Here is a 17124-nt window from a genome sequence, read left to right as displayed (position 1 = left end):
CTGGTGTGCTCGGACCCTAATAAGACACAAATGACAAATAAGAGACAAAAGACAAACAAAACAAAATGCTGGAGACAAAATAATCACAAAGTGTCAAAACTGTCTGAATGACAGAAACATTTTACAAAAAAACAACAAAATTGAACAAAACAGGACATAAAATCACATAAAACAACTTAGAACAAGAAAAACAAGATGCAAGATGCCCACATAGGAACAAAACTGTCCAAAAGAAACCAACAATGACACACTGAATGACTTCCTCATGGTTGTTCTGTTTACTGAGGAGGACTTTGTGTTGCAGTTAAAATGAGCCACGTTGAAGAAAGACGCCCAGAAGCTGCTGCTGTAGGACTGAAGTGTGTTTGTTTGTCGGTGTGCAGCCTCCAGGGAAGCGTGTTGCCGGTTTGTCGGTCCAGGCGAAGCTCGATGTGTACCTGTGGTTCGGAGCTTGTTCGGACTCCGGTCACATGTTGGACAACCTGCCTGCAGGCTTCAGTCCGACCACAGGGGGCGCCGACGCCAGCAGCCCTCCGACTCACCTGAGATCCACAGGTGAGATGCTAGTACAGCCCAGCTTTCTCCACGAGGGCTTCAAACAGCAGTTACTTGAGTTATGACGTAACATTTACCACGTTTAGTTACTCAAAGTCTCAACAGAACGCCAGAGAAGTGAGAAATCTGGGCTTTCTTTGGTCGTATGTAGATTAATTGTATTATAGATTAATCATAACAGCTGGACTTGATGAGTTCCTTGAAGACGTTCCACCTTCATCCAAGAGGCTTCATCAGCTCTGACTGACTAGTTGGGAGTTCCACATACTGATGTGACTGAATGATCTGAAGGAGACGTTAACACCTGAGTTTGGGTTTTAATTGGGGTTTTGTTGCTCCTCCCCCTCGTTATGTGAGTCGTTAGTGCTCCCCCTGACACAGTGGGGTTCATTAGGGTCTCTGTGGCTCGGTGTGGTTTCATCTTCCTGGGGAGAGTTCTAAGGACTGAGCTGTAAACAGGTGAGAGGTGATGCCTCAGACCTCCACCTCTGCTGAGGGATGGTCTCTCCAGGTTGAAAACTAGTCAGTCAGAGCTGATGAAGCCTGTTGGATGATCTTTAAGGAACTCAAGCAGGTCCAGCTGCTACGATTAATCTACGAGAACATACTTTAAACTCATTGCGTTTGCGTGTCTGCAGAACAGCATCAGTTCCAGTTGCGGTGCCACATGTATCAGGCTCGTGGTCTGATCGCCGCAGACAACACCGGCCTGTCGGACCCGTTCGCCAGAGTCACCTTCCTGTCGCACAGCCAGACCACCAGCGTGAGTGAAGCTCCTTTGTGTGTTTTCATCTGCGAAGGTGCACGATCGGAAATACAACTCTGCTCAAATTTCCATAACGGCAGATTCTTCTGCCACTACAACATTATGTTTAGAAGGTTTTCACGCTTTGCCTTCTTTCGTGGATGTCGACGAAGGTGTTGATGGAATAAGACTGAAGGATCCACGTGTACCACATTTCTCAAACATGCCTCGTAGTTGTTCAACGGTTGCCAAAGAACGTTCAAATTAGATTACACCAATGATGACGTAAACACAGCACCACAGCGCTGTCACATGCAGCACTGAGTTGGTGTTGTGCTTTGTTAATATAAAAATAGACATTCTGTATGGCTGTAGGTGAAGAAAACATCTGACTTAAATGTGTCCTCCACTGCCTTGTGCAGTGACGCTCTGTTCCCAGAGCTCCTGCAACACCCGCCTGGAAGTCCTGCTCTGTAGACATGTAGAAATGGCAACTAGACTTTGATTTTGGGGGAGAAGAAGAAGTCACGGGGAGTCTAGTCTCATTTAACTTCCAGGGAGCGTTGTAGGTGTTGCAGGAGCACTGGGAGCAGAGCAGCACTGCACCAGGAAACCATGTGAACACTTCCTCTGTGTTGTCAGATCATCAGTCAGACTCTGAGTCCTACGTGGAATCAGTGTTTGCCGATGAGCCGCCTGCTGCTGAGCGGAGATCTGCTGAACATCCAGGACGAACCGCCTCGTGTCCTCGTCGAGGTTTACGACGACGACGCTCTGGTAAGACTTGTTCTACAGAGATGATTGATGAGGCTTTGACCTCTGTGGACTGAACCTCCTCTCTCTGAACTCAGGGTAAAGCAGAGTACCTGGGGTCCACGGTGGCGGTACCGGAGGTCCGGCTGGCCTCGGACCCGTACAGCCCGCCCACCCTGCAGTACAGCCCCCTGCACTGTGGCAGCCAACCGGGAGGAGACCTGCTGGCTGCATTCGAACTGCTGCAGGTCAGCATCAGCTCGGCTCATTAAAACACAGGACGAACCGCTGATAGTAACGAAGTCTCCTCACGTTCAGATCCCAGAGTCTGGACTGCAGAGTCTGCCGGAGTTAGAGGAAGACGATGGAGGCATCTTCACGGTTCCTGCAAACATCCGGCCGGTTCTCAGCACCTACAGGCTGGAGGTCCTGCTGCTTCGACGCGTCTGAATTAAGCTTTAGTTTTTGTTTTTACGATTAAAACCTGCGTGTTCTGTCCTGCAGGTGTTGTTCTGGGGTCTGAGGGAGCTGAAGAAGGTTCAGTTTCTGTCTGTTGATCGGCCTCAGGTACAAACACAACACGGACGACACAACTTCACAACCGTCATGACTGCTTCTGTAGCTGCTGCCCCGTTACGGGATCAGTTAGCCTCAAACCAATGAACAAATAGCTAACTAAAAATAACATATAGTTAGCTCAAAGTAAACTAAATGTTTAGGAAAATGTATAAATAGCTCAGTGGTTAGCTAAAACTACTAAATACTCAACAGTATTAGCTAAAAGTAGTATATAGATAAAAATAATCAGTTCAGTGATTAGCTAAAAATAATTAGTTGCCTAACTATTTAGCACTTTTAGCTATTACTTTTAGCCACCTATTTACTAGCTTTAGCCAACTGTTTGTTCTGTTTAGCCAGTTATTTATTATAATTATCAAATTATTTGTTGGTGAAAGTAACGAACTCAGGGAAGCTCGCTGTAGATCCCATCAGTACTAAGACACCGCGGTACTGATCCGCTGGTTGGATCGACTCATCACGTCTACCTGATTCACTCTGTTGGTCTGCAGGTGTTCATCGAGTGTGCAGGTAAAACTCTGCGGTCCTCCGTCATTCAGAAGTACAAGTCCAACCCAAACTTCACCACGCTGGTCGACGTCATAGAGCTGGTATGACTTTACGTCTGAGAAGTCTGCTGTGTTTAAACCTCCTCCTGCCGCTGTGTTGTCGTACTGCAGCAACGCCTCCTGTTGTGTCGCTGTACTGTGTTAACGCCTCCTGTTGTGTTGTCGTGTTGCGTGAACACCTCCTGTTGTGTTGTCGTGTTGCGTGAACACCTCCTGTTGTGTTGTCATGTTGCGTTAACACCTCCTCCCGTGTCATGTTGGTGCAGGAGCTGCCGGAGAACGAACACCTCCACCCTCCTCTGAGCGTCACGGTGGTGGACTGGAGAGCGTTCGGTCGCAGCACGCTGGTCGGAAACCACATCATCAACAACCTGAAGGCTTTTAAATACACTCCACCTCCAGCTCCACCCGCCGCCGCGCTGCAGACACACAAAGCAGCCACATTTACCCCCGGAGCTGCCCTCCTGACGGAGCCACACAGCAGTGAGGGTAATGTCTGGTCTTATTGGTCTTATTTACTACAGAGCTGCATGATCGGCTAACTGCTGCTAGTTATTGTCAGACATCATCAACAGCAGCTCAGTGGGCACTTAGACACCAAACAACCACAAACACACACAAAAGTAGGGACAGAAACACCAACGATCACAAAGAGACACAAGTCATGCAACATGATCACAAAGAGACACAACATGACCGCCAACAGATGCAAAAGTGCTGAATAGAGACACCAACGACCAGAAAGAGATACAAAGATGTATATAACTCTGGAGCTTTCAGTCACATCTCATGGTCTTCATGACTCTATTTACTGATTTGTGGTTGATATGATCAGGTCTGATTGACTTTCTAACCCAGTGTGTTGACTTGTTGGTTCCAGCTGGTCAGTCTGAGGAAGCTGCAGGAACCAGTTCGACCGTCAGACTCAGCACCCAGGATTTCCTCATCACCGTGGAGGACGAAGCTCCGCCTCCAGCCCCGCCCACACCGAAGCAAGAACCCGCCAAGACGAAGGTAGGAAGCCACTCCACGAACCTCAACATCTTCTTCTTTCTCTTCGTTCACCTGCTCGTGTCGGTCTCGTTCCAGGACGGCAGGAAGAAGAGCAGCCGCAGTCGCTCCACCAAACGCAGGAGGCGAACCATCGCCGACGAATCCGCCGAGAGCGTCATCGACTGGTGGTCCAAATACTACGCCTCCGTGGAGAAACAGGTGGAGCTGAGGGTGGAGGTTCATTCCAGAAACATCTAACAGGGTTCTAGTGAACAGAAAGTGAGAACGTGTGTTTGTTTTCAGGCCAAACAGAAGGACGGATCTCCGTTTCCTCAAGTCTTCGAGAAAGGTGAGAACCTGATGGAGCTCTTTGAAGTTCAGCTAAAGTCAGATCAGATTTAGTTTCATATGTAAACGGATGCTCGAGAAGTTTGTAAGATCTGTAATTATATTTAACGCTTGAAGGCTCTGAGCTTTAAAGTTTTGTTAAAGTTGTTATTTTTCTAAACAAAAGCCCAAAAATGAGCCCATTTATTAGCCAGAGACTGTCAGAACTCCAGCTAGACATCCCATAATTTCCCCCTCACACACAAACACACACGTTGTTGTGCGTTGCAGCGTTGTCGTACCACAACATGCTCAGCGATGGAGTCGAGTCTCTCGGTAAGAAAGCAGCTGCTTCCTGTTTACTGGCGTTCACGGTAGTTTTTAACGATTTGCTGTTATTTACAGATTGTCTGTGTTTTGTTGGATTACAGATAATATCTAGTCTGTTTTAGACGGTTCGACCATGAAATTACTGTTTTGTTTTTACTGTTTTTACAAATCAGCAAAATATTGTTTTACAGATATTTGCGGTTATGAAATGAAAAATACTTTTATTTATCCCAGAAGGGAAATTCAATAATTATCTATTTGTTTTTATTTTTTTCTTACAATCCCTTTGTGGTTTTATAGTATTTCATTTTCTTTTAGTGCATTTTTTGTGGCACCGTTGCTGCCAAATATTTTACAGATTTTTATTTCCTTACTGGTTGTCAGCTGGAGGCTCTGGGAGCTGATGGTGTCTTACTGGTTTTGGGTGTTGCAGCATGAACTGCATGGCGATGAAGGGAATCAGAGTTGTTGAGCAGTAGCAGGTTCCTGTGGTTTGTTCTGGTGGAGCTGAAGGGAACCTGCAGCTTTACGAAGCCGCCCACCGACACTCACCGTTCACTCTGTAAAGACGTTTCCCTGCCGTCTCTGTGCTTTGTGTCCTGTTCATCAGTCAGCAGCCACTCAGACGGCGACAAGAAGAAGAAGCAGAAAGGAAAAGGAACCCTGGAGCCCAGCGTCGCTCTACCAGCTAAGCTAGCAACACTCAAGGTGCTTCACTCAAACAAACCGCATGTTCAGGATGAAGGTCGGTTTCACTACCAGCACTTAAAGAACTTGTCTTTGCTAAAGTTCCTTGGAGCACCACTTCTGGTGCCCACAGGAACCATTTCTTGATGATTCTTTGAGGCACCTTTAGAGTTTTTTGAAGCAAAAATTTAAAGAATTGTCTCCCTAAATAACTGTTTTTTGCTAAAAGTCTTCTGTGTACCACTTATGGTGCCCACAGGAACCATTGTTGATGGTTCTTTGAGGCACTTTTAGGGTTATTTTAAGAGAAAGTTTGAATTAATGGTTCCTTAAAGAACTAGTTTTTGTTGAAGTTCTTTCGACACCTTGGAGGTACCTTTAGGATTTTTAAGAGGAAGTTTAAAGAAATGGTTCCGTAAAGCACTCGTTTTTGCTAAAATTCATTGAGTACCATGGTGTTGGTGCCTAAAGGAACCATTATTTTTAAAGGTTCTTTGAGGTACCTTCGGGGTTTTTTAAGAAAACGTTTAACTACTGGTTTCTAAAAGAACCTGTTTTTGTAAAGTTGTACGACAAGGAGCTGGAGACGGAGTTCGGGCCGTTCGATGACTGGGTGAACACCTACGAACTGTTCCGAGGTAAAGCCAACGAGGAGGACGGGGTGACCGAGGAGAGGTTCGTGGGTAAATTCAAGGTGAGACTGAGGCTTCGTGTCCTCTGTGGCTGCCGGTGTATCCTCTGAAACACTGACTCTTCTCCACCTCCTGTTCAGGGAAGGTTCTGCCTCTACAAGCTGACCGAGGACGAGGACGTGGACTGGGACGAAGATTCTGGACACTTCAGGGTCAACAGAGGAATCCCAGCCAACACGCCGGTCCAAGTCCTGATCCTGGTTTACATCGTCTCTGTGAGTCCAGATCTGCTTTTTGGGCAATTCTTTTGCTATTTTTGGTTGTTTTTGAGACGTATTCAACAAGTTTGTAGGCAGTTTAGAAACTCTGCTGCTCAAACACTGTTGAGTTTTGGGATTCAGAGGTTTAATAACGATAATTTCTCTTCAGGCGTCGAACCTTCACCCGGCTGACCCGGATGGGAAGGCGGACCCGTATATTGTTCTTCGACTCGGCAAAAATGAAATCAAAGACAGAGACAACTACATTCCCAAACAGCTGAACCCTGTGTTTGGAAGGTATTAACCAGCTGGTTAAATCTCTACAACAACTCGTTCTGGTCGTTTGTCATGCCGCTCCATCTTTTTTTCCTTGTTGCAGATCTTTCGAGATGCAGGCGACGTTTCCTCGCGAGTCGCTGCTGTCGGTGCTGATCTACGACTTTGACCTGGTGGGAGGAGACGACCTGATCGGAGAGACTCGGATCGACCTGGAGAACCGGTTCTACAGCCGCCACCGAGCCACCTGTGGACTCCCCACAGAGTACAGCCTGTGAGTCAGCTCAAAGTGAAAAACTGAGTCTGAGTTAGTTTAAGTCACTTTCTCTGGGCTTGTACTGTGTTTGGAGAAACATCTTCCAGTTTTGTTTAGCTAGTCTGAAAGCCAGAGGATGACTTTCTGCAGATATAAACCCAGTTTATGTGCCTCTGTGTTGGTCAGTGAGGGCTACAACGCCTGGAGAGACTGTCTGAAACCTTCAGAGCTGCTGTCAAAGATGTGCAGAGAGAACGGCCTGGACGGTCCTCACTTCAGACCAGGACGGATCATCGTCGCCAACAAAATCTTCACCGGAAAGACGCTCTTCATGCACGAAGGTGGAGCCGGAAAACACTGAGACGCTGCTTTGGATTAAAGTATTGTAGGATTCTTAAGCAGCGTTTAGTAAATACAGTCATGAACAAAAGTTTATCTACACCTGTTAAGTCTGGGGCTTCCAACGACTCCTATAACTCTGAGGTCCACTGGCAGCAGAACAGAACCAGAGCATGATGCTGCCACCTCCATGCCTGATGGTAGGTTTAGTGGTCTTGAGGCAATTGTTGTTACAGTTGATTTTGGGATCTATAGCTGCCTTAAAATGGCTCCAAGTGACTCTCTTGATGTGTTCAAGTCAATGGTTTTCTTCTCCAGATCTTTGCTGAGCTCCTCAGACTTCCCCACTGTGGAGTCTGAGTCTGATGAGTGGATCAGATGGTTCTGTTGAAACTGGATCAGAGGAGTCAGCAGCTCGAGTCAATCAGAGAAGAGGCCACATATAAAATGAGATGAAGAACTCTCTCCATCACCAGAACTGATCATTCAAGTTGCTGTATGAATATTTATGACCCAACAGGTTTTGTCATATTTCCAGAAGACCTTTAATGAACCTATGAAAGAACCAAAACGTTGCTTGTTGTTGTGTTTCAGTGATTCCTTCATAGAAAATTCAGAGTTCTAGGAGTCATTGGAAACTCAAGACTGAATAATTAACATGGTCTGTACAAGTGGATGAAACTTTTGTGCATGACTGTGGATGTTTGCTGCACATTAGTTGGTAAAAAAAGATTCAGCCTTTTTCATTTTGTGTCTCATGTTCATTGTTTTGTGTGTCTTGGGGACCGTTTTGTCTGTTTGTGGTCATTCTTTGTGTTGTTTTTGTCCTTTTGTGTTTCATTCCTGTTGTTGTCTGATTGAATGCGCCGCCTGTGTTTCAGCTCAGGTGTTGGTCTCAGCGTGTTGCGTTGCCGTCCGACCATCGGGCGTCTTATTTTTAAACGTTGTGTTTTTGTGGTGATGTTTCCTCTCAGACGAGCCGGTGGAGTCCTACGAACACTTGTCCCTGAAGATCCTGCATCGCTGGGCCGAGATCCCGGCTGTGGGCTGCAGACTGGTACCAGAGCACATCGAGACCAGAACCCTGTTCAACAAGGCCCGGCCCGGAATGGACCAGGTACTTTATCTCAGCTGACTGATCGGGCTGGAAAAGGTTTCAGTTCTGTCTGTATAGTTTCAAGATTTGTGGGTTTTCCAGCAGCAAAAACATCAAATTAAAAAATGAAAGTAAAAGAGTTTGTGGTTCAGGGTCAGGTCCAGATGTGGGTGGACATGTTTCCTGTGGACTTACCTCATCCAGGACCTTCAGTGGACATCTCACCTCGGACACCCAAAGGGTGAGACTCCCCTGAAGGCAGATCTTCAACGTCTTTATGAAACCGTGGATCTGACTGTTTTCTGAACTGACGGCGGGTTCGTGTTCGTTCAGGTACGAGCTGCGGATCATCATCTGGAACACCGAGGATGTGATCCTGGAGGACAGCAACTTCCTGACCGGTCAGAAGTCCAGCGACATCTACGTCAAAGGGTGAGGACGGGCGTCGAAGGACGGGCGTCGATCTGGGTCAACATGTAGATGTTCTAGTTTGATTATCAGGATAAAGGCTTTTGTCTTTGTAAAACCTTCCAAAACGTCCAAATTCACATCCAGTTGCTCGAGCAGTGTTTCTGGCTGAACATACCAAATGATTCCAACAGCGTTAGATGTTTGTCTGGGAATTCAAACCAGATTTTAGCAGATACGTGGTGTAGCTTTGAGGCCATTTTGTGGCTCTTTGCAGTCGCTTAATCTCCATGTTCTTGATACTTTTTTGAGTTAATATCCAGGTTTTTAACACTTTGGTGCAATAACATCCAGGTTTGTGATACTTTTGTGAGTTAATATCCAGGTTCTTCATACTATTGTATATGAATTTCCAGGTTTTGAACACTTTGGTGTGTCAGTATCCACTTTCTTGATACTTGAACTGAACTATTAGCTGCTATCTACCTTAGAAACCAACATCAACAAATACCTGGATTACCAACAGAAAACATTAACAACAACAAAATGTGAAGCTAAACTTGTTGTCGTTCATACACATGTAGCCTGTTAGCTTTCTCCCACATATAACAAGTGGAAAACATCACATTTGCTGTTTGGTCTGCAGCTGGCTGAAGGGTCTGGAGGACGACCGGCAGGAGACCGACGTCCACTACAACTCTCTGACCGGAGAAGGAAACTTCAACTGGCGCTTCGTGTTTCCCTTCAGCTACCTGCCCGCTGAGAAGGTGCTGACGCCTGACAGACACACCTGAGCTTCATCATCAGCTGGTGTTTAACCGCCTCCCCTCCCTCTCTCAGGTGGTGGTGGTGAGGAAGAGGGAGAGTATTTTCTCTCTGGATAAAACCGAGCAGAAGCTTCCGGCCATCCTCATCCTGCAGGTCTGGGACTTTGAGACGCTGTCCTCCGATGACTTCTTGGGTGGGTGTGTTCAGGTGCTTCTGTGCGACTAAAGAGTCACTGCTGCTGTTAAAATCCTGAAGGGGATTTAACCTGTTCAGGTGTGTCCTGGTGCAGTGACGCTCTGCTTCCAGAGCTCCTGCAGCACCAGTGGCCTCCCTGGAGGTCCTGCTCTGTTCACATAGATGGAGCTGGAACCGTGTCGACGAGTTTCATCTCAGGGACGAAGAAGAAACACAGACACACATCTGTTCTGTGTCACTTTTTTAGTCGTGTTGTGACTGTTTGTGGCTGTTTTAAGTCTCTTAGATTATGTAGTTTTTCCTTGTTGTTGTTTTGTGTCACGTTTGGTTGTTTTGTGTTTATTTTGTGTTTTTTTTGTGTCCTTTTGCAGTTGTTTTGTGTTTTTTTGTGTGTTTTTGTGCTTGTTTTGTGGTTGTTTTTTGTCTTTTTGTGGTCATTTGTGTCTTTTTGTGTCCTTTTGCAGCAGTTTTGTTGTCAGTTTGTGGTCGTTTTGTGTTTTTTTTTTTGCCCATTTTGTGTTGTTTGTGTCTGTGTGTGGTTGTATTTTGTCTCTGCAGTCTGTTTGTGTCTCTTTCTGTTTCCGTTGTGTGCTTTTGTGGTAATGTTTCGTCTCTTTGCAGTGTTGTTCTGTCTTTGTGTGGTCGTTGTGTCTCTTTGTAGTCGTGTTGTGTTTCCTTGCTGTCTGGTCTGGGGGTGGTAGCTGCAGACCCTCCACTGGTCACCATGACGCACCAACAGCAACGTCTGATCCCACCTCCTCATTCTGTGTGTGTGTGTGTGTGTGTGTGTGTGTGTGTGTGTGTGTGTTTGCAGGCACGCTGGAGTTGAACCTCCACGGATTTCATCGCGGAGCAAAAACCGCCAAGTCGTGTAAGTCGGACATGCTGACGGACGGCTCGGAGAGGATCTCCATCTTCCAGCAGAAGAGAGCTCGCGGCTGGTGGCCGTTCAGCAAGTCCGGGGAGCTGACGGTGCGCACACAGACACACAACAAACACACAACTCACAGCACAGCGCACGGTCAGAGCGACTAACACGTGTTGGTCCTGCAGGGCAAAGTGGAGGCCGAGTTCCACCTGGTGGTGGCCGAGGAGGCCGAGAAGAACCCCGTCGGTCGGGCGAGAAAAGAGCCGGAGCCTCTGCCCAAACCAAAGTAAGAACCCCAGAAACCCAGTTCACTGAGACGGAGCTGGAGGACGAGTGAAGGCCTGGTCCTGGTCCTGGTCCTGGTCCTGGTCCTGGTCCCGATCCCGATCCTGAACGTTTTGTACATTTTTCACAAAAGCTTTGCAATTTGTGTCTCTTTGGTCAAGTTGGACGCTTTAGCAGTCATTTTGTGTGTTTTTGTGTATTTCTAGGGTCATTATGTGTCTCTTTGTGGTCGTTTTGTGTCTTTGCAGCGTAGTTGTGTGCTTTTAAGGTCATTTTGTGTCTCTTTGTGTTAATGTTGTGTATTTCTAGGGTCATTATGTGTCCCGTTGTGGTTGTTTTTTGTCTCTATGTGGTCATTTCCTGTCTCTCTGTGGTCGTTTCTCCTAAGACCTTTAGCTCTAGCGCCCCCTCCTTCGACCATGCCACCACCTGAACTCTGTCGTTTCCTCCTGCAGCCGTCCGGACACGTCCTTCTCGTGGTTCGTCAACCCGTTCAAGTGCTTCTTCCACCTGGTGTGGAGGAGCTACAAGAAGTACATCATCATCGCCGTGGTCCTGCTCATCACGGCGCTGTTCCTCGCGCTGCTCTTCTACACGCTGCCGGGAGCCATTTCTCAGAAGATCATCAACGGATAACGGTGAGCGAGCGTCAAACTACAGCTGGAGGAACAAACGGAAACTACCGACCAACAGAACCGACCAACAGAACCGTGTGCTCAGAATGTTAGGAAAAAAAAAAACACGTCGTAGCATCGTATGTCGTAAAAACGTGGAAAAAAAATGTGATCTGAGAGCAGCAGATAGTTTCTAACAGACTCTGGACAGAACTGAACCTCAGTATTCTAGTGATCAACAAGGAAACCTTCAACACGGAGCTTCTTTGGGACGTTTTTATTAGAAATGAACAGAGCGTCGGGTTTGACGTGGTTCTTTTCAGAGTGACCTCGGTGTAGTCGGTCTAAACACATCAACAGTCAACATGTCGTGGAGCGATACAGCGAAAGTCTGCACAGGTTCAGCGCTGAAACGAAGGCAGCGGCTCGTTATACATACATATACTATGGAGTATTTAACGAAGCAACGTTTACCTTCATACTGTGAATATTTTCAGTGTTACAGGCCTTTAGAGTACATAGAGGAGGACAACTGGACAATTTTAAAAGCGGTTTCGGACCTTTTCTTTGAGATTTTGTTCACATTTTTAACTAATTTAGGACAAGTTTTGAGTCAGTTTGAATGAATTATTGAGTCATTCTCTTCATGTGAAGCGCTAAAGTACCCAGAGGTGGGTTCAAATGATCCTCTATCATTATACTGATGCTCAGAGTTGGTTACTGACAAAAAGTTTCTTCGGTTTTGGGGATTTTTTGGTCATTCTGGACAAATTTTGAATAATTGTGGACAGTTTTCTGGACTTTTTTGTGATTTATTTATCTATATTTAACTCATTTACGACGGGTTTTGGGTCGTTATGGTCAAACTGAGTCATTTTTAACAAGTTTTTTTTAAACTTGGATCAGTTTTAAGTCCGTCCAGAAAAGCTCTGAGGAATGTTGGAAAACTTTTAGGTGTTGCAGACAGTTTTTTAAAAACATATTGGGAAGACCTTGAGACATTTTGGACCATTTTCTTGTTCTTTTTGGAGAAATTATGAGACTTTCTGGACACCAGAAAGCAGAAAACACATCCAGGCTACCGACGATAGTTTCTACGACTCTGTGTCATTAAACTGCTGCAGAAAAAACACAAACAGAACCAGGTCCAGTGTTCAGACTGAGACACCTGGATGGATGTGGAACTGATCTGGTGTCAGGTTCTACCAGAACCCAGATGTGTTCTTCTTCCTAAATGTCATGTGTCTATCTGCTGTACTGATGAAGTTCTGAGGCTCAGAAATGATGGAAAAAGTCCATTAAAAAGTGAGAAATTTGGTTCTTCAAGGGCCTGGAGCTCTGACATATTCACAGTATGAAGATAAAACTCTGCTTCATTACATAAAGCTACAGCAGATAAAGAGTCAGCTGATTCTGAGGAGGTCAGAGGGGATTTATTGACTGATTTGTAATGAATTGATCCCCTCGTCAGGCCACGACTCACCACTTAGCAGACTCTTGTGATGCAGTCCTGACACGCCTCCATTCATACACATCTACTGGAGCACCTTATTAGGAGAAGTCTGTGACTGCAGCTTCTTGGATGTGACTATTCCCTGGTTTCGTTCCTCCTCTATGACAGCAAACTGAACAATTTTCTGACGTTTTGCAGCCAAACAACTCGATTGATCGAGACAATGATCACTAGAAGCCTTTTAGCTCGGAGCTGCCTTCGTGTTAGCGCTTATGTACAGCGTGACCCGGATTGTTGAGAATCTTTGGACATATTTTTACACTTAAATACACACATACAGACATTTAACTCACATGTACAGCTTCGTATGTTCTCAGTAACTTTAAATATTTTGCCGTTTTGGTTACACAGTGAACACAACGCGATCCAGATCTGCTGCTCTCATTTTCATCTGTACACATGTGTGGGAACAAGTCGGACGTGGATCATAAAGATGCTCAGTAAAGCTGGATTTAAACTCACTGCAGGACGTCTGCGTCCGTCAGGGAGGCGCTCTGCTGCGACAGGCCGGCCGGGGCGAAGGAGGAGGACGAGGAGGAGGTCACAGTGTGTTCGTGAGGAGCCATGCTGGATCCTCTCAGCAGCAGGGAGGAGGAAGAGGAGGACGAAGGGATGAAGGGCAGGATGGAGGAGATGCTGCTGAGGAAGCTGCTGGACTGAGGCGAGGCGGAGCTCTGACTGCTGGGGGCTGAAGCACAAACGTTCATTTACACTCCTGTTATTGTTAATTAAATAAAGCCGTCTCAAAAATCGTCTCTGTGAATAAAACGTCTTTACAAAACAACTACATGTAATTAGTGTTGACTCTACGTGTTTCTGTCTTTTATAGATTTCCTCATTTAATGCTGTAAAAAGAAAAAGTGTTAAAAATGTTAAACGTGATGTAAAAACGTAAGAAAACACGATCGCACAGTACGTCAGGAAAAATGCCAAAAAAATGTTTGTCATAATACAGAATGTTAAAAAAAAAAATCCAAAGATGTCACAGTATAGTAAATAAAAAATGTTTTAAAAACATTATATAACGCTGGAACAGGTGTTTGTTGCTTTGGATAAAAGCGTCTGCTAAATAAAACTCTAGAATTCTGTAAAAAAAAATAAAAAAATTAAAATGACAGTTTTCTGTAAAATTGAAATTTATCAAATTATAGTATGTAAAAAATAAAAAAATAAAACATGTCATAGTATAGAATGTAACAAAAAAAGTCAAACTATATTAGGTTTTAAATATGTAAAAAACAAAAAAAAAATATAAAAATTACAATATAATACGTCTGAAACTGGAAAAACAACAAACTAAATCATAGTATTGTATGTCCTGAAAATGTAATGAAATATAGTACAGCACTGTAAAAGTGTGAAAAAACACGATGCTGTATGAATCCATGATGTAAGAAAACAAAAAAAGTTTAGTTTCCTAAAAATGTACAAGAAAAAAAAAAACAAAAAGAAAACTCTGTAAGTGTGTTATGTTGTAAAAATGTCAGCATGTCGTTAAAAAAGAAAGAAAACATTCAGAAAACGTCGCAGGACCGTTTGTCACACAAATCTGAGATAAGTAGCATCAGAACATCAGAGTGGAGTCAATAGAGATGTGAGAACACGTCACAGTACGTCGCAAAAATTTAATAAAATTTTATAGTATAATGTGTGAGAAAAAGAAAAAATAAACCCCGTTACAGTCTGTATAAAATGTGAGGAAACATAAAAATAAAATGTTTTAAAAAACATCACAGTTTGATGACAAGGGTCAAAAATGTAAAAGTGTGTCATAAACGTGTTAAAGAACGTCGAGAAAATGTGAAAAATAACCTCAATATTACAGCTGCCGTGTAAAAGCTGAAGTTACCTGCAGGAGGTCGGAGCTGCTGGCTGCTGACGGGAAACCCGGTCTGACTGAGGCCTGCAGCGCCACCGTGAGCCTGAGAGGCAGCAGCACAGGAAACACCAGAACCACCGCAGAACGCTGGTCAGTTATTCAGAACCAAACGGTGGAGGAGACAGAACCGCACGACACAGACATGATCTTCAACCCACCTGAGCCTGGTTCAGACAGGCCTGCAGCTTCCTCTTAGCCCTCCACCGAGCCACTCGCAGCCGGGTCTTCTCCCGACGCTCCCGCACCTTCAGCACAACGTCAACACAACGTCAATACAACGTTCATGTTTCACTGCAACGTAAAGTCGTGCAGCTCTGTAGAAGCAGAACAACCATGAAGACAGAACCCAGAGATGTCTTCCTTCTACGTAGGAGGACACAGTTAGAACGACACTAATCATTAAAAACTTGCTTTTTTTAAATTTATGTTTCAAAAATGTAAAACCAAACAAACCTGGAGGCGTCCAGCGGTGCTGAAAACAGGCTTTATGTCAGTCTGTAGCTTGTTTTTGTCGTTTTTTTGCCTCATTTTTCTTATTTTGTGTCTAATTTTTGTCGTTTTCTTTTTCCTGACGTTTCTTCTTTTGTCTCTTTGGGACCGTTTTGTGTCTTGTTTTTGTCATTTCGTGACTCGTTCATGTCGTCTTGTGTCTCTGTTGTTTTGTCTCGTTGTGATCATTGTTGGTCTCCCCTCTGTCGGTCTGACTTGGTTGTTCTCTGCATTGCTTTTGTGGACACCAACTAAACACTGCCTGCAGTTCAGCCTGAAATCGTCTCACCGTTGGTCACAGCTGGAACCAAGAGCTCAGGATTTGTTCTTCATCCTTCATTTATTGTCAGGCAGGATCTGGGCCAAACGCTTTAGTTTGGGAGAACTTTAAATGTAGAATTAAGTGATTTAGGTTTAGATTTATTTACTTCCTGGATGAACTGCTGGTCACATGATACGTCCAGGTGATGTCGAAACGTTGACATTCTGAGGATTTTTTCTGTTTTTACAGTCTGGCTCTGATAAATGCTTCTGATTTTATGTTTTTTATTCAAAAGAAAACATGCCTCTGAAATCTTTACGATGCTTCGTGGGTTAACAGACTTTCACGGCAGCATTCGGTCTCAACTCACCAGATCAGCGAGCAGCGGCTGCGGCAGCGTTTTCTCCAGCTCTCGCCGTCGGCTCAGGTTTCGCCGTCGCAGCTCGTTTCTGCGCAGTTTGTATTCTTCGTAAAGGCTCAGGTCTTTGGTCCAGGGCCGGACCGCCTGGCGAGGAGGGATACCAGGAGGCAGAACCGACAGGGAGGGCAGCGAGGCGGCCAGCGGAGGCAGCGGGTCTGACAGAACAGAACGGATCGATGTTTATTTCCTCTGTGATCACTGCTGCTGCTGCTGCACGTTACCGACAGAACCGAGCTGTTAAGAGCTCAACACCTCAGATCTACTCACAGCTGGTGGGACTGGCCGAGCTGGAGGCCGAGCTGTGGGTCATCTGGCTTCCTGACAGTCTGGACCAGTCTGTCACCGAGCGCTGAGGCTGCAGGAAAACACACAAACATTTATGTGAGCTAACTAAAATGTTATTAAAATGACTCAACATTTGTCCAAAATGATTCAAGAACTGTCCAAAACAACACAACTGTTGAGCAAAATAACAAAATCTCAATCAAATGGTCTAAAATGAATAAAATTTCATCCAAAATGACAAATAAAATTGTCCAAAATGACTTAACAACTGAACAAAATCACACAACTGTTGACCAAAATAATAAAAATCTTAATCAAATTGTCCAAACTGAGTGAAGTTTTGTCTAAATCGACTCAAACATTTTCCACATTTTGACAACCAGCTGTTTAAATCAGCAGCACAAACATCTGAATGAAGATAAAACTTGTTCCAAACAGTTTCTTTAACTTGTTTTCTGCTCTTCACTACACGACCTCCACCACAGAACTCTCTCTGAACTATTCCAGACCCACAGCTCCAGACTCACCTGAGACTCTGGAGGAGGACTTTGCTTCACCTGACAGTCCAGCAGCAGAGTCTCCATCACCTGCTGCTCCTCCTCCGGCTCCTCCTTAATGCAGATCACCTCCTCTTCCTCCTCCTGCTTCACCTGAGACACAAACACAGGAGACAACTGAATAAATTCTCCCCGCGTGGTTTTGGTTAACGATGCCCTCTGATCCAGTTCAAACAGAACCATCTGATCCACTCATCAGACTCA

The 17124-nt window shown here is 45.1% G+C and overlaps 2 protein-coding genes across 2 annotated transcripts in view; one reads left to right on the top strand and one right to left on the bottom strand.

The window, feature by feature from the left end:
- The window catches only part of LOC103360279 (fer-1-like protein 6), a 42638-nt gene extending 29056 nt beyond the window's left edge, over nucleotides 1–13582 (top strand). Inside the window, exons 3-29 of the mRNA XM_008285974.1 lie at nucleotides 326–555; nucleotides 1194–1318; nucleotides 1943–2077; nucleotides 2152–2301; nucleotides 2372–2479; nucleotides 2558–2620; nucleotides 3124–3222; nucleotides 3447–3669; nucleotides 4061–4194; nucleotides 4270–4392; nucleotides 4477–4522; nucleotides 4792–4836; nucleotides 5441–5538; nucleotides 6083–6211; nucleotides 6290–6424; nucleotides 6579–6706; nucleotides 6789–6959; nucleotides 7128–7282; nucleotides 8255–8397; nucleotides 8529–8617; nucleotides 8710–8808; nucleotides 9431–9551; nucleotides 9625–9745; nucleotides 10562–10719; nucleotides 10801–10901; nucleotides 11356–11538; nucleotides 13495–13582. Coding sequence (XP_008284196.1) covers nucleotides 326–555; nucleotides 1194–1318; nucleotides 1943–2077; nucleotides 2152–2301; nucleotides 2372–2479; nucleotides 2558–2620; nucleotides 3124–3222; nucleotides 3447–3669; nucleotides 4061–4194; nucleotides 4270–4392; nucleotides 4477–4522; nucleotides 4792–4836; nucleotides 5441–5538; nucleotides 6083–6211; nucleotides 6290–6424; nucleotides 6579–6706; nucleotides 6789–6959; nucleotides 7128–7282; nucleotides 8255–8397; nucleotides 8529–8617; nucleotides 8710–8808; nucleotides 9431–9551; nucleotides 9625–9745; nucleotides 10562–10719; nucleotides 10801–10901; nucleotides 11356–11536 — 3310 coding nt within the window. The 3' untranslated portion in view covers nucleotides 11537–11538; nucleotides 13495–13582. The remainder of the gene's footprint in view (nucleotides 1–325; nucleotides 556–1193; nucleotides 1319–1942; nucleotides 2078–2151; nucleotides 2302–2371; nucleotides 2480–2557; nucleotides 2621–3123; nucleotides 3223–3446; nucleotides 3670–4060; nucleotides 4195–4269; nucleotides 4393–4476; nucleotides 4523–4791; nucleotides 4837–5440; nucleotides 5539–6082; nucleotides 6212–6289; nucleotides 6425–6578; nucleotides 6707–6788; nucleotides 6960–7127; nucleotides 7283–8254; nucleotides 8398–8528; nucleotides 8618–8709; nucleotides 8809–9430; nucleotides 9552–9624; nucleotides 9746–10561; nucleotides 10720–10800; nucleotides 10902–11355; nucleotides 11539–13494) is intronic.
- Nucleotides 12750–17124, bottom strand: part of LOC103360263 (pinin-like) — a 9875-nt gene continuing 5500 nt past the window's right edge. The window contains exons 5-10 of the mRNA XM_008285954.1: nucleotides 16891–17013; nucleotides 16346–16433; nucleotides 16028–16233; nucleotides 15065–15151; nucleotides 14877–14949; nucleotides 12750–13715 (exon numbers count right to left, since the gene is read on the bottom strand). Of these exons, the coding sequence (XP_008284176.1) occupies nucleotides 13486–13715; nucleotides 14877–14949; nucleotides 15065–15151; nucleotides 16028–16233; nucleotides 16346–16433; nucleotides 16891–17013 (807 nt within the window). The 3' untranslated portion in view covers nucleotides 12750–13485. The remainder of the gene's footprint in view (nucleotides 13716–14876; nucleotides 14950–15064; nucleotides 15152–16027; nucleotides 16234–16345; nucleotides 16434–16890; nucleotides 17014–17124) is intronic.

This window comes from Stegastes partitus, unplaced genomic scaffold, assembly GCF_000690725.1.
Source record: "Stegastes partitus isolate 25-593 unplaced genomic scaffold, Stegastes_partitus-1.0.2 Scaffold424, whole genome shotgun sequence".
Taxonomy (NCBI): domain Eukaryota; kingdom Metazoa; phylum Chordata; class Actinopteri; family Pomacentridae; genus Stegastes; species Stegastes partitus.
The sequence above is the reverse complement of the archived record's forward strand: the minus strand, read 5'-3'. Positions and strand labels throughout refer to the sequence as shown.